We start from the raw sequence: 17,272 nt of genomic DNA on the forward strand, positions 1-17,272 counted from the left end.
CTCAAAGTGCAAGAATGCTACAACTGTTCCAAAATCAGAAACAGCAATAGAAAAAGTCATTCCATCGCCAATCAGCAATGCTTAATTCCTTTAACTAAAATGTTGTATTGTATTAGTTTGCTTAGGGAACAACAGTCTAAAGGTATTTTATTGTGTGACGCATTTCAATGTAATAAGGCATTGTTTCCATTAAATATGTTTAATCAATGGACAATTGAACATTGGTGTTAGAAAATAAAACAGTTTAGAATGAGACATATGCTTGGTGATAGGAAGATGTTAAAGTGTAGGTACTGAAAGATTGGATATTGCTGTTACCACTCACCAATATGAGGTAGCAAGAGCCAATAGAACAAGAAGGAAAACCAGAAAATGTGGGAACCTCCGCAGGTCAAACAACAGCTGCTGAGGGAATATAGAAGTCAACAAGTTGTAGGTTTAGACCCTTTGTCAGACTAGAAGAACATAGATAAAGGTTTTTTTCAAAAGAGCAGAGTGAAGGGAAGGCTGATTGAGAGGGGAGAAAACAAAATCACACCCAAAAGGGCAATGTGTTAACCCCACCCCACATCCAATCAGCCTCTCAGTAAAGAGCGGGGAAGCTGAAAGTAACAATTTCAACAGCTTCAAACTCCTGGCATACATGAGGACCGATAGGGGAAGCTGATGAAGAAAGGTGAATGTTTGAAACCTGTGCATGTATTTTGTGAGGTACTAGTACTTTATTCCATATGCTAAATGAGTAGACATTTCAATTCCATTGCTGTCAAAAGTCATACAGTAGTTCCACAAAAAAATCCAGAGTGTTGTTAAATAAATATATATTCTAACACAATGTGCATGATTGGAAGTTAATGGTATAGCGGTTATAGTATTGGATCAGTAAATATATATGTTCAAATCCCGTAATGTTGTGCAATTAAATAGAAAGATCTTACATTGATATATTACTTGTCACAATTTTATGATGTGCTAAAGTACTTCAACATCTATGAGGTATTTTGGAAGGGCAAATGTAATAGTCAAACAATATGAAGTACCATGAAGAGCAGTGAGATAAATGACCATGTACTTCTGTTTTAAGACCATAAGACCATAAGACATAGGAGCGGAAGTAAGGCCATTCGGCCCATCGAGTCCACTCCACCATTCAATCATGGTTGATTTCAACTCCATTTACCCGCTCTCTCCCCATAGCCCTTAATTCCTCGAGAAATCAAGAATTTATCAATTTCTGTCTTGAAGACGCTCAACGTCTCGGCCTCCACAGCCCTCTGTGGCAATGAATTCCACAGACCCACCACTCTCTGGCTGAAGAAATTTCTCCTCATCTCTGTTCTAAAGTGACTCCCTTTTATTCTAAGGCTGTGCCCCCGCGTCCTAGTCTCCCCTGTTAATGGAAACAACTTCCCTACGTCCATCCTATCTAAGCCGTTCATTATCTTGTAAGTTTCTATCAGATCTCCCCTCAACCTCCTAAACTCCAATGAATATAATCCCACGATCCTCAGACGTTCATCGTATGTCAGGCCTACCATTCCTGGGATCATCCGTGTGAATCTCCGCTGGACCCGCTCCAGTGCCAGTATGTCCTTCCTGAGGTGTGGGGCCCAAAATTGCTCACAGTACTCCAAATGGGGCCTAACCAGTGCTTTATAAAGCCTCAGAAGTACATCCCTGCTTTTGTATTCCAAGCCTCTTGAGATAAATGACAACATTACATTTGCTTTCTTAATTACGGACTCAACCTGCAAGTTTACCTTTAGAGAATCCTGGACTAGGACTCCCAAGTCCCTTTGCACTTTAGCATTATGAATTTTGTCACCGTTTAGAAAATAGTCCATGCCTCTATTCTTTTTTCCAAAGTGTACGACCTCGCACTTGCCCACGTTGAATTTCATCAGCCACTTCTTGGACCACTCTCCTAAACTGTCTAAATCTTTCTGCAGCCTCCCCACCTCCTCAATACTACCTGCCCCTCCACCTATCTTTGTATCATCGGCAAACTTGGCCAGAATGCTCCCAGTCCCGTCATCTAGATCGTTAATATATAAAGAGAACAGCTGTGGCCCCAACACTGAACCCTGCGGGACACCACTTGTCACCGGTTGCCATTCTGAGAAAGAACCTTTTATCCCAACTCTCTGCCTTCTGTCTGACAGCCAATCGTCAATCCATGTTAGTACCTTGCCTCGAATACCATGGGCCCTTATTTTACTCAGCAGTCTCCCGTGAGGCACCTTGTCAAAGGCCTTTTGGAAGTCAAGATAGATAACATCCATTGGCTCTCCTTGGTCTAACCTATTTGTTATCTCTTCAAAGAACTCTAACAGGTTTGTCAGGCACGACCTCCCCCTACTAAATCCATGCTGACTTGTCTTAATCCGACCCTGCACTTCCAAGAATTTAGAAATCTCATCCTTAACGATGGATTCTAGAATTTTGCCAACAACTGAGGTTAGGCTAATTGGCCTATAATTTTCCATCTTTTTTCTTGTTCCCTTCTTGAACAGTGGGGTTACAACAGCGATTTTCCAATCCTCTGGGACTTTCCCTGACTCCAGTGACTTTTGAAAGATCATAACTAACGCCTCCACTATTTCTTCAGCTATCTCCTTTAGAACTCTAGGATGTAGCCCATCTGGGCCCGGAGATTTATCAATTTTCAGACCTTTTAGTTTCTCTAGCACTTTCTCCTTTGTGATGGCAACCATATTCAACTCTGCCCCCTGACTTTCCTGAATTGTTGGGATATTACTCATGTCTTCTACTGTGAAGACTGACGCAAAGTACTTATTAAGTTCCTCAGCTATTTCCTTGTCTCCCATCACTAGATTACCAGCGTCATTTTGGAGCGGCCCAATGTCTACTTTTGCCTCCCGTTTGTTTTTAATGTATTTAAAGAAACTTTTACTATCATTCCTAATGTTACTGGCTAGCCTACCTTCATATTTGATCCTCTCCTTCCTTATTTCTCTCTTTGTTATCCTCTGTTTGTTTTTATAGCCTTCCCAATCTTCTGACTTCCCACTACTCTTTGCCACATTATAGGCTCTCTCTTTTGCCTTGATGCATTCCCTGACTTCCTTTGTCAGCCATGGCTGCCTAATCCCCCCTCTGATAACCTTTCTTTTGTTTGGGATGAACCTCTGCACTGTGTCCTCAATTACTCCCAGAAACTCCTGCCATTGCTGTTCTACTGTCTTTCCCATTAGGCTCTGCTTCCAGTCGATTTTTGTCAGTTCCTCCCTCATGCGCCTGTAATTACCTTTATTTAACTGTAGAACCTTCACATCTGATTCTGCCTTCCTTCTTTCAAATTGCAGACTGAATTCTACCATATTATGATCACTGCTTCCTAAGTGTTCCCTTACTTTAAGATCTTTTATCACGTCTGGCTCATTACATAACACTAAGTCCAGAATAGCCTGTTCCCTCGTGGGCTCCATCACAAGCTGTTCCAAAAAGCCATCCTGTAAACATTCAATGAATTCCCTTTCTTTGGGTCCACTGGCAACATTATTTACCCAGTCCACCTGCATATTGAAATCCCCCATGATCACTGTGACCTTGCCTTTCTGACATGCCCTTTCTTTTTAATAGTTTTGGCTAGGGATTCAATATTTGTCAGCATAATCTTCTGCTTTTCTCTAAACAATATCATAGGAGAACCTCATTTGAGCAGACAGACGAAGCCTAAATGCTTCCTAAGTGTTGGATTCTCGCCTCCACCACCCTCTGGGTGAAAAAACTTTTTCCTCAACTCCCCTCTAAATCTCCTAGCCTTATCTTAAAACTATGCCTCTGGTTATTAACCACTCTACCCCTCCTTCCTATCGATCTCCCTCATGATTCTGTACATCTCGATCAGGTCCTCTCTAAAGAATACAAGCCCCCAGTCTTCATAGCTAGAACGCTCCAGCTAAGGCAACATCCTGGTGAATTTCCTCTACACCCTCTAGAGTGCATTCACATCTTTCCTATAGCATGGTGATCAAAACTGCACACAGTACTCTAGTTGTGGCCTACTAAGTGTTTTATAAAACTCTGTCATAACCTCCCTGTTCTTGTATTTTATACCTCAGCTGATAAAGGCAAGTATCCCATATGTCTTCTCAGCCACCTTAACTACCTGCTCTGCTACCTTCAGGGATCGATGTACATGCACTCCAAGGTTCCTCGGTCCTCTGCACTTCTGTGGTGAACCATCGTTGGTTCCCACTAGATAGTACTGAGCCAGGGTCTGGCCAGTACTACGAGTATGTATATATGTTGCTGTTGGGGTTAGGGATGGGTTGTTCTACTTGTTGCTGTTGGGGTTAGGGTTGGGCTGTTACACCTGTATTATAGTTATTATGGTACATCCAAGTCGGGCTCCGCCTCCTGGGAGAGGTATAAAGGTCACTGCTCTGTCTGGGACCCCTCAGTCTGGGATCGTGTATTATACATGGTAGCTTCGTTGTAACAGTAAATAAAAGCCTTTATTTCCTTGAGCATCTCAAGCCTCGTGTGTGATAACGCGCATCAATTTTATTTACTGTTACAACGAAGCTACCATGTTATAGTACACGATCCCAGACTGAGGGGTCCCAGACAGAGCAGTGGCCTTTATACCTCTCCCAGGAGGCGGAGCCCGACTGGGATGTACCATAATAACTATAATACAGGTGTAACAGCCCAACCCTAACCCCAACAGCAACAAGTAGAACAACCCATCCCTAACCCCAACAGCAACATATATACATACTCGTAGTATTGGCCAGATCCTGGCTCAGTACTATGTAGTGGGAACCAACGATGGTTCACCACAACTTCATAGCATCCGACCGTTCACCCTGCCTTGTTAGTCCTTCCAAAATGCATCACCTCACACGCTTCACGGTTAAATTCCACTCACTACTGTTCTGCCCATCTGACCAACCCGTCTATACCTTCTAATAATCTAAGGCTTTCCTCCTCGCTATTTAACACACCACCAATTTTTCTGTCATCTGTGAACTTACTGATCATACCAGGGGACGCCATTAACTTGTACAGAATTATGAGGGGGATAGATAGAAAGGAGGGGTAGAGAGGTCAAGAGCCAGAGCATAGTTTTAAGATAAAGGCAGGCGATTTAGAAGGGAATTGGGGAAAGATTTTACACTGAGAGGGTGGTGGAGGCGGGAATCCTCACAACATTAAGAAGCATTAAGCCTCATCAGTCTGCTCAAATGAACATAGATTCTCCTATGATATTGTTTGGAGAAAAGCAGAAAAAAGGGGTGCTGATAAATATTGAATCCCTAGCCATACCTTAATGTCTAGATCATTAATGTGTATTCCAAGAGACCCAGCATTGATTACTGCAGTGCACTGGACACAGGCTTCCAGTTACAAAAACACCCTTCAACCATCACTTTCCGTGTCCTGTCATTAAGCCAATTTTGGATCCAATTTGCCAAATTGCCCTGAATCCCATGGGCTGTTACCTTCCTGACCAGTCTCCCACAGGGATCTTGTCAAAAGCCTTACTGAAGTCCATGTAAACTACATCAACTGCACTGCCCTCATCTACATACCTAGTCACCTCCTCCAAAAATTCAGTCAAATTTGTTCAACATCATATCCCCATGACAAAGCCATGCTATCCTTAATTAATCCTCTGCAAATGAAGATTAATGTCCCTTAGAATTTTTTCGTACTACTGATGTTAGACTCACTGGCGTGTAATTGCCTTTTTTTTCCCAATTTCTCTTCTTGAATAATGGAACCACATTAGCTGTCCTCCAGTCCTCTGGCCCTCTCCAGAGAGGATTTGAAAATTGACATCAGAACCCGTGAAATCTCCTCTCTTGCCTCACATAGCAGCCTGGGATACATCTTATCTGGGCCTGGGGATTTGTCCACTTTTAAACCTGCTAAAACCTTCTCCCTCCCTGTTTTCTATGCCTACATCGTCATTCTCCATAGTGAACACAGATGCAAAATACTGATTCAAAAAAACCTCACCTACATCTTCCAGCTCCACATACAGATTGTGCTTTCGTCCTTAATGTGTGTTTTATTCTTTCCCTGGTTACCCTCTTGCCCTTAATGTACTTATAAAACACTTAATATATAGTTATAAAATACCATTTTACTTGGACATTTATCACCATTCCCTCATCAACTTTAAGCTAAAGGATCAGAGCAGCTTTCTGAGATCAAAAGGGAGAGAACTGTCATGTACGTCGATAGCAGTGGTTTAGAGAGCAGGGTAATTTGACAAGGTGCCGCATAGGAGGCTGTTAAATAAGTTAAGAGTCCATGGTGTTAAGGGTAGGATCCTGGCATGGATAGAGGATTGGCTGACTGGCAGAAGGCAGAGAGTGGGGATAAAGGGGTCTTTTTCAGGATGGCGGCCGGTGACTAATGGTGTGCCTCGGGTCGGTGCTGGGACCACAAGTTTTCACAATATATATTAATGACTTGGAGGAAGAAACTGAAGGCACTGTTGCTAAGTTGGCAGATGATACAAAGATATGTAGAGGGACAGATAGTATTGAGAAAGCAGGGGGACTGCAGACGGACTTGGACAAGTTAGGAGAGTGGGCAAAGAAGTGGCAGATGGATTTCAATGTGGAAAAGTGTGAGGTTATGCACTTTGGAAGGAGGAATGGAGGCATAGACTATTTTCTAAATGGGGAATGCCTCGGAAATCAGAAGCACAAAGAGACTTGGGCGTCCTTGTTCAAGATTCTCTTAAGGTTAACATGCAGGTTCAGTCGGCAGTTAGGAAGGCAAGTGCAATGTTAGCATTCATATCGAGAGGGCTAGAATACAAGAGCAGGGATGTACTTTTGAGGCTGTATAAGGCTCTGGTCAGACCCCATTTGGAGTATTGTGAGCAGTTTTGGGTCCCATATCTAAGGAAGGATGTACTGGCCTTGGAAAGGGTGCAGAGGAGGTCCACAAGAATGATCCCTGGAATGAAGAGCTTGTTGTATGAGGAACAGTTGAGGACTCTGGGTCTGTCTTCGTTGGAGTTTAGAAGGATGAGAAGGGATCTTATTGAAACTTACAGGATACTGCGAGGCCTGTATAGAGTGGAAGTGGAGAGGATGTTCCCACTAGTAGGAAAAACTAGAACCAGAGGGCACAACCTCAGGTTAAAGGGACGATCCTTTAAAACAGAAATGAGGAGGAATTTCTTCAGCCAGAGAGTGGTGAATCTGTGGAACTCTTTGCCGCAGAAGGCTGTGGAGGCCAGGTCATTGAGTGTCTTTAAGACAGAGATAGATAGAATGTTGATTAATAAGGGGATCAGGGGTTATGGGGAAAAGGCAGGAGAATGGGGATGAGAAAAATATCAACCGTGATTGAATGGCGGAGCAGACTCGATGGGCTGAGTGGCCTAATTCTGCTCCTATGTCTTATGGTCTTATGTAATACTGGGTAATAGAGAGCTGGGAAGATATGGATGGATAATAAATATGACCTTGCCAGTGTTGCCCACATCCTGAGATCAAATTACAGAATTGAAAATTTGCCTCAATTTTCAAAATCTGCTTTGTCTTTTCTGAAGTTGGAAGGCAGATATCTATAAAGGGATGAGATGCATTGTTGCTCATTCTGGTTTTATCGCTAAACAGCTTTTAAAAATAAATAAACAGGCTATCTAATAATTCCAGAATTCTGCAGTCCTTTGTAGTATTTTCTTTGTACCTTAGAATGATTGTATTAGTGGTTTGTAATTCTGGGATTTCATGTTGAAAATAAAATATTGAATCTTATTTTTTATTATGTTGTTTTAGCTGAGTGGCAGTTTACTGAGTCTGTACAGTGATGCTGGGGATTTTGGAGATGTTCCAATTCAAGGAGCTGTACTATTTAAATTGCATTATGAAGAAGCAAAAAAAGAGTTCCAGGTTCAAGTGATGCAGTGCCGAGGGCTGGCTGTGGCTAACTTCAGAAAGTACAACTCCGATCCGTAAGCAAACTCTTGCCTTTCATATTGTTTTAGGAACTAAACATTCTGATGAACTAATTAAAAATTGTACATGGCCACAGGTGATTTTGCTACCATAACAAATAAAATATGGTCTTTTTAAATGACAGTTAGCACACCACTAAAATTTTGATATTTAGCTTTCCTTAGTGGAGAATGCATCTCAAAGTCTATTCAACCTCGACAGAATTAAAGTATGTACAATTGGTGTGTTTTATTGGAACCAAACTTATTTTGGAAAACAGACAATAGAAGCAATGGCTTGATTGTTTTAACTCCATCTTCAAAGCAATATGTTATTTCTGTTCATTCAATAGGTTGATAGTCATCTGGTTGTGATGTTCAGTTTATTGCTTGTTTGACCAACTTTATAGTTGGTCACTCACCTGATGAACGAGCAGCGCTCTGAAAGCTCATGATTCCAAATAAATCTGTTGGTCTTTGACCTGATGTTGTGAGACTTCTCACTGTGCCCTCCCCAATCCAAAGCCGGCATCTCCACCTCACAACTTTATAGAATATAAGAAGTGTTCAAAATTTAGTACGTATAATGCTGGATGAAAGGATCTTGGAGTTCACAGTACATCCTCTTCAAGCAAAATGACATTTGACACCAATTTATAATTTGGTATAATTATTCAATGCAATTTAGAGTTGGTGGTGAGAGCATTGGAATTAGATTAAATCAATTTTTGTGATACTCAGAAGAATTCTTAATTTGATTGTGGCATCTATCTATGCAAAGCGGATATGCCACATTTGTGTTACAAGATGACCACAATTGGAAAATAAATAATCTAGAGTATATGGCATTTCAAAAAGGCAGAATGAAAAGGAAGAATAGCTCTGGCCACAAAGGGAGGCACAGTACTACTGCTTCCTCACAGTGCCAGGCACCCAGGTTCAATTCCGACCTCGGGTCACTGTCTGTGTGGAGTTTGCATGTTCTCCCCGTGTCTGTGTGGGTTTCCTCTGGGCACTCTGGTTTTCTCTCACAGTCCAAAGATGTGCGTGTTGGGTGGATTGGTCATGCAAAATTGCCCCTTAGTGTCAGGGGACTAGCAGTGGAAATATTTGGGGTTACAGGAATAGGGCCAGGATGGGATTGTGTTGGTGCAGGCTTTATGGGTCAAATGGTCTCCTTCTGCACTGTAGGAATTCTATGATTATATGATGACATTAGCATTGTAGTGAGAAAGGATCTTGGCTCTGAAATTCAGGGAGTAGAATCCATATGAGTGGAGATTAGGATGAATCTGGTGGGAACTATAGGCCCCTGGATAGAAGTTATACCAATGGACATAATAGTAAACCAGAAATAATTAGAGCTTTTGACAAAGGCAATGTACTAATTGTAATCTTTATATAGACTGGACAGATCAAATTGGCAATGGTAGGTCTGGAAAATAAGCAGAATGCCTTCATGAAAGTTTCTTCAAACAATGGGCTGCATTTTACAGCTCCCTCCCTGGGCATGATTTTGGTCTGGGAGTCATGTAAAATATAGCCCACTGCCTTTCTATCCACTCCTGACCTAGTTCTCCTGTTATGGGAGGTGGGTAAGGTGCCCACTAGCCCACCTGCCCTCAGGTTTACTGAGGCCCTTAAGTGGCCAAATAATGGACACTTAATATGCAGGGCAGTGGAAGGCGGCCAAAAGTGGGAAGGCCCTTTCTTCACCAAAGTTGGTTAAAGGAGGAAATGGGGGTACATCAGGGGCACCCCCTTAAGATTGTACCTCACTTTGTGCCTCCCCACCCAGCCTCCAAGATCTGGTTGGCTGCCAGCTCCCTAGGGTGGAACTTCCACTGAGGTGCACAAGTCTAACACAGCTTTTAAGGCTAGCACAGCATAATACCACATCAGGACAGCCTTTTTTAAAAATAGCTCAGTTTGTGATTGACATTTCTAACAGATGAGGGCTGGTGAGCAACATGTCCCTCCCATAAAATTAAGCCCAATATGTTGTGGATGCAACTAGGGATTAAATTATTTTAGGTAAAATATTGTACAATGAAACAAGTTAATTAATAATCTCATTACAAAAGATCAACTGGGAAAAAAATGATCATAATGTAATTAAATTCCATATTAATTTTGAAAATTACATATTCTAGTCCCAAACAAGAATCATGAGCTTGAAGAAAGTCAATTACGCAGATATGCTGGGAGAGGCGGTCAAGGTTGATTGGGTAAATAGACTAAAGATTATGGCACTAAATAGACAGTGGAAAGTTTTAAAGAAACAATTGAAAATGTTTGACAAAAATACATTCCATAATCAAAAACTCAGTGATAAAGATCCATCCATGGCTTACTATGGCAGTTAAGAATAGAATCAGACGTAAAGGAAAGGTTTTTGATGTTGCAACGTCTGAGGATTGGGAATGTTTTAGAAGCAAGCAAATGGTGATCGAAAGTTGCCAAACGGAGAAAAAGTGATTATGAAAGTAAATGAGTCACGGATGTTAAAAGAAAGGTTGAAAGAGCTTTTATAAGCACATTAAAAGGAGATCACCTGAAGTAAACATTAGTCTCTTGGAGTCAGTGGCAGGCAAAATTATCATGGGAAATGAGGAAATGGCAAATACATTGAACAAGTATTTTGTGTCTTCACAGTAGAGGACATACATTATATACCAAAAATAGAGAGTAACTAAGAGGATAATAAGAGTAAAGATAAGGTAATTAATATCAATGCTCCCAACAAATGGGAAACAAGAATGGAAAAATGCCGACTGGTTTGAGACTAACATCATTATAATGGAACTTGTCATTGAAGCCAAGCAATCCACTCATTAATTACAAAAGATCCAAGCAAGAAGATTTCGAATGGCCTATGAACTGTTAGAAGTAAGATTCAACAGACTGCAAGGTGACTATTGGTTACAACTTTAGCAGGATATCCAGAAGTCCTTCAACACAGCAAATACTAGGGCTATGTATAATGGGATCGAAAATGCAAAATGTCCATCAGCAAAAAAAAAGCAGCTCCATGAAGAAAAAAGACAGAAGAGGGAAAAAGACACTGAATAGTTGGAGAGATAGATGGAACACTATCTTCAGTTATACTCCAGGGAGAACACTGTCTCCAAGGAAGCTCTATACACCATAGACAGCCCACCTTTCATGGAAGACCTGGATGATGAAACCACAGTAGAGCAGCTTAGCAAAAGTATTGACTCAATTGTCATTGGCAAAGCTCCAGGTGATGTTATGATACCATGTGAACTCATCAACCTCTAGAATCCAGCACTCCTGCAACATTTACACAAACTTCTGTGCCTCTGCTGGAGGAAGTGCTCGAGGATATGCATGATGCAAATATTGTAACCCTGTACGAGAACAAGGGTGACCGCAGCGATTGAAACAATATCAAGAAATCAAGCCAGCTGAGTGAATTGTGGGAAGTGTATTTGACTATGTTACCTTGTCAGACTGCAGATCCTGACTGAACGCATCTATCCTGAATTCCAGTGTGGTTTCATACCTGGAAGATTGAAATTGAAATGAACTTCTTAGTCTGGCAGCTGCAAAAGAAAGAGACCACGGTGTCTAGCCTTCATCAATGTCACCAAGGCATTTGATCGGGTGAGTGGAGCTGCTGTAGGTCTATATATGCTGCTGGAGAAAATGGCTGCCTGTGGACTGCTGCAGTGTGTTCACCTCTTTCCATGGCATTGTGATGGGCAAAGATCAGGTACGATGGAGCAACATTGGAAACCTTTGAAATCTGCAGTGAGGTCAAATAGTGTTGTATTCTGGCACTGATGCTTTTTTCTTTGTATATTCCTCTCTTTGCTAATGTCATACCCCTGCAGTTTAACCACAGAGGATGTCTTCTTACATACTAGAACTGATGGAAATCTCTTCAGTCTAACTGAGATCCAAGGCTAAAGTGTGCCAAGCCCTCATTAGGAAGTTATTCTCTGCATTCCATACCGAGGAACACCTTCAGTGGAAAATGGACAGACTCTTTGACACCAGTAAAGAGTTTGGTTTGACCATCAGCACCAGGAATACAAGTGTCATAGGCCATGATGTTGCAATACTGCCATCGATCAGCATTGACAATGTGACGCTGGAGGTTGTTGATAGCTTCACGTGTCTGTCCCTGAGGGTTGTAGATGCTCCATCAGTGAGTCTATTCAAGACTGAGATTGATAGACTTTTAGTCTGTCAGGGGATCCATGGACACAGACAGAAAAGTGGAGTCAAGGGAGATCAGCCATGATCGTATCGGATCATGGAGCATGCTTGAAGGACGGAATGGTGCACTCCTGCTCCTAAATCTTGTATTCTTACATGTAAGTCAGCTGAGTGCTTGACATTATTTGTTGCTTGTCCATGACACAGTTCTGAAATTTGTTCCATTTAGCAGTTATTTGCAGTTCAGATTGATTCTTAACTCAGATATTGTATTTAAACCAGTCAATAGATATGCATTTGTCTGCTCTTAAAATCAGACCTGAGCCTCCTTTCAATTTACATAGATTTTCTTGCGCACACTAATTGGCTGTGTTCACAGCAGGCAATGGGCATTTCTTTTCAGGCACTTTCTCTTTGAACTGCAGTTGAGTCAACTGAATAGGATGAATAACAGGTTATGTTGTTGATAACTGGCTAATCTGTAATAATCCCTGAATAGATTTAATTACTCATGCCTTTTATGAAGCAGTCCTAATGAGTATCAAAATAGAATTTATTTAGACAATACAGCATCTTTAACTCAGGACAATTAAAAGTTCATTTAACAAAATCCATCTTTTTAAAAATTCATTTATGGGATCTGGGCATCACTGGCTAGACCAGCATTTATTATCCATCCCTAGTTACTCTTTAGAAGGTGGTGGTGAGCTGCCATCTTGAACTGCTGAAGTCCCTGAGGTGTAGGTACACCTACAGTGCTATTAGGGAGGGAGTTCCAGGATTTTGACCCAGCGACAGTGAAGGAACAGTGTTATATTTTCAAGTCAGGATGCTGAGTGACTTGGAGGGGAGCATCCAGGTGGTGATGTTCCCAGGTATCTGCTGCTCTTGTCCTTCTAGATGGTCGTGGTCATGGGTTTGGAAGGTGAGTTCCTGCAGTGCATCTTGTAGACGGTAACACGGCTGCCATTGTTCACTGGCGCTCGAGGGATTGAATGTTTGTGGAAGGGGTAACAATCAAATGGGCTGCTTTGTCTTGGATGGTGTCGAACTTCTTGAGTGTTGTTGGACAAGTGTATTGCATTTCAAGTAAAGGAAAAATCAGATACTTTTAAAATGCACAGCATGAATCTTTGATATATATATCACACATTTCAGAAAGACCGGCCTATGTAATGGTACTGTCACAGCCTTCAATTCTGTTTGATGAACTTGATGGTGGAGCTATATATGTGGTAGGGACAGACTTCAAAAATATCTGCAAAACTAGTCGGATTCCATGGAGAATGTAAATTGGAGAAATTCTTAAAATTCCTGTCACTAACTTATGCGTATAAAGCAACGTTATCATAGTAATAAACTTTGTGAATGCAGCCAATTTCAAAGATTATGGGCTGCTGGGAGATTCAAACTTTGAGCCTACAATTCATTATTTCGTGAGATCCAAATGTCAGCTTTGCTATTGCAAAAGGGCATTGCATCGAGGTCTTGTGCATCTACTACAGAAAGTCAAGAACACTTGGACCAGGAATATCCCAGGTCAATTTCATTTAACTTTTAGTATCTGTTTACAAATTGGCATTAGCAAATTGGCATTTTCATGCTTGAGTGAGAGACGAGGAAAGGAAAGAAAAATGTCCAGGCAAAACCGTAATAAAATATATCAGAGGCACTGAAATGTTTATAATGAGCTTAGTCAACAATGACTGGAACTAAATCAAATTATTTGATTTGACATTGGTCTTTGCTGCACATGAAACAACAAGCTGCAAAGTATTTCAGGAGAACCGTAAATAAGTAGGTACTAAAAATCTCTACAGTGATAAAATGTAATGAGACAGAAAATACACTGAGGAAGAAATATAATAATTTGAAAGGTGATGCTGTTAAAAGTTTTTTTTAACTTTAAAATGGACCCTATGGTGGTCAACTGTAATCTCAATAAACATTGATAGTTCAACTAGCATTTATAGAAAAGTAACATGTACTCCATCACATGTGAGACAACCTCAATTGATTTTGTATGCCTGAGGAGAATTCTGTCAGAGGATTGTCATTATGCTATATTATGCTTGATTGGTTTATATACTTTATGTATCCCAAACGGATACATTCAGAGGTCAAGTAATGATGTCTTTCGATATCAATTTCAAGAATTTAAGTTGTTGTAAACATGAATTCCCCCGCTTGTAAATGTTATTGAAATTCAAAATATTTTAATACTCATTGACATGCCAGAGATTGAAGTTATAGACTGATAAATGGGATATACACATAAATTCCAGAAACCTGTACTTAAGAGTGTTTTTGTCTTCAAACAGGTACGTAAAGACCTACCTACTTCCTGACCGCTCACGTCCAAGCAAGCGCAAGTCATCTGTAAAGAAGTCTACGCTGAATCCTCAATATAATGAAACCCTGAAGGTACATTTATTTTGAAATTAGAGCTTGTAGATTACTTTCCATCTGCAAATTATTACAAAATACAGAAATAGTGCACTCCCTTGCTGTTAAGTGAAGTGAGTTGCTCATTCAGAAAGCTGATACAGACACGATGGGCTGAATGGCCTCCTTCTGCACTGCAACAATTCTGTGGTTTTTGTACTTTTTTTAAGGAAGCTACTCAATTCGTGATTTCTTGAGCACCATTTTCTATAACTGAAACAAAGCTATGAAGTGAGAGTTTGAGTAAAATGCAATAAAAAGAAAATAAGTTGATTGGGTAATGTAAGAAGGAAAATTGGCAGTGTGCAAAATAACTAGTAGAACTGTGACTTGCTTCCAAAACTGGGATTAGGATAAAGCAATGAAAAAGAGAAGGGGCTGTTACAAAGGAATTACTCAAAGCCAGTAATCATCTTTTTTGAGTAAGTGGGGGAATAAGTAAAGAGCAAAATACTGTGGAGGCTGGAATCTGAAACAAAAACAGAAAATCTCAGCAGGCCTGACAGCATCTGTGGGGAGAGAATAGAGCTAACGTTTTGAGTCTAGATGACGCTTTGTCAAAGTCAGAATAAGTAAAGCCTCTTTGGGACCATATTGATTCCAGCTAATAATGGAAGATTGGAATCAAGTTGGTCTGCTGAACAGACTCGGTAATTCCAATTGGTATTGATGACTGATCTGCTTATACGTGAGGATTTAGCTGGTTAAACTCCAGTAGTGGCTCTGTACTCAAGGAACCTTAACCTTATCTTTTGCTCCGGGCGTTGGTAGATGGAGTATGTGTACACGCCATACCAAGGAAATGGAAATGCCACTTACATGGATTTCTCAATAATTCAATTGAAATATAGGCCAGGATTTTCCAGAGGTGACAGAAATCCTGTTGTCTGGGCCAGAAATGGGGTCTAACCCGGCTTTGGCTGGCAGCGGAATCTGTAGCTTCATTTAATAAAAACTGAAGAAGTTCCATTAAAGTTCCATTGAAACGGACTTGAAACGGTAACTCTGTCCCCCTCTCCATGGATGCTGCCCAGATATGCTGAGATTTGCAGCATTTTCTGTTTTTATTTCTGAGGGGTTCATTTTACAGGCGGTAGCCAATTCAGTGGAGGCAGAGAAGATGCTGTTCTATTAAGTAACGCTGCCCATCTCTGATAGCTGCTGGTCCGTTCAGAGGGTTGGCAGCTCAACAGTCTCAGCAATGTGCCCAAGGCTGGTGCTCACTGCTGAGGTAATCAGGGGACTCGGGTTTACAGCAGCCTGACCAAAAATAACATGGAAAAAATTACAGGGCTGAGTGCTGAGGTCTTTTTAAGCACAATTACATTTATTCTTTTATACCATTCTCCTTTTCAATATTCTTATATGTTCAGAAGACATTTGATTTGATTTGATTTATTATTGTCACATTTATTAACATACAGTGAAAAGTATTGTTTCTTGCGCGCTATACAGACAAAACATACTGTTCATAGTGAAGGAAACGAGAGATTGCAGAATGTCGTGTTACAGTCATAGCTAGGGCATAGAGAAAGATCAACTCAATGCAAGGTAAGTCCATTCAAAAGTCTGATAGCAGTAGGGAAGAAGTTGTTCTTGAGTCGGTTGGTACGTGACCTCAGACTTTTGTATCTTTTTCCTGAAGGAAGAAGGTGGAAAAGAGAATGTCCGGGGTGCATGAGGTCCTTAATTATGCTGGCTGCTTTGCTGAGGCAGCAGGAAGTGTAGACAGAGTCAATGGAATCCAAGTGTTGTCAGTCTTGGTACCCGATGCACCTGCTGGAAAAGGTGTAAAGGTGTAAAGTAAATGCTATTTGGTCGTTCCAGTATGGTCATTCTTGTCATGGGTTGAGATAAATATCCTTAAAGCTGACAAAATGATGATTAATCATAATAATTAATATGAAACAACCTTGGGTAATATCAATGGAAACTCTTGCATTGCACAATCACAGATGAAACATTAAGTATAACTCTTGTATATGGTTTTTGCAGAAACTGTCATAATACATCCTAGATTGGTTGAGTTAATGTTTATTTTATTTATCTTTTCAGTACAAAATAAAGAAACAAGAGCTTCAGAATCGAACACTGAATCTCTCTGTGTGGCACAATGATACTCTTGGTCGAAATGTGTTCCTTGGTGAAACAGAGGTAGAGATGAGTAACTGGGACTGGAATGAAAACACAGCAAACTGGTACAACTTGCAGTCAAAGGTAACAATTGCCTCTTGCATGAGATGTATATTTTTAACCATGCAAGTCAACATCTATTAGTCATCTTGAGTCAGTTGGTTTTAATCCATAAATTCTTAGAAAATGATTTAAAATTTAAACTTCCGATGATCCCCAAATGCATAAAAATTGTGGCCAGAGAGCACTGTATTGGGAATCTATCACCCTGCATTGTGACTCTGGGAATTGGGTGGGTGGGCACTGAGGCAAGTGATGATCTGTCTTGACCTCAACAATGGAAAGCAGCAGCTGGCCGCAGTTGGGCAGAGAAATGTCAGACACGAGGCCACGACTGGCGAGGGCCCAGGCCCATGTATGTCATGGAGGGTGTTAATGAAGCACCTTCTGCTTGGGATGGGAGAGGAGGGGTATGTGTGCTCAGGGTAGGGGGTTTACCCCTTGTGCAACTTGGGGGTGGGCACTTGTTTCACCTAGTCTCATAAAGAAAGTAAAAAAATAAGTGTACAGACTTAC

The 17,272-nt window shown here is 41.0% G+C and overlaps 1 protein-coding gene across 1 annotated transcript in view; it reads left to right on the plus strand.

Moving 5' to 3' along the window:
• Positions 1-17,272, plus strand: part of LOC144493600 (synaptotagmin-like protein 2) — a 201,652-nt gene that overhangs the window by 170,087 nt on the left and 14,293 nt on the right. Inside the window, exons 9-11 of the mRNA XM_078212746.1 lie at positions 7,776-7,951; positions 14,440-14,542; positions 16,619-16,780. Of these exons, the coding sequence (XP_078068872.1) occupies positions 7,776-7,951; positions 14,440-14,542; positions 16,619-16,780 (441 nt within the window). The remainder of the gene's footprint in view (positions 1-7,775; positions 7,952-14,439; positions 14,543-16,618; positions 16,781-17,272) is intronic.

The sequence above is a fragment of the Mustelus asterias genome, chromosome 5 (assembly GCF_964213995.1).
Source record: "Mustelus asterias chromosome 5, sMusAst1.hap1.1, whole genome shotgun sequence".
Lineage (NCBI taxonomy): Eukaryota > Metazoa > Chordata > Chondrichthyes > Carcharhiniformes > Triakidae > Mustelus > Mustelus asterias.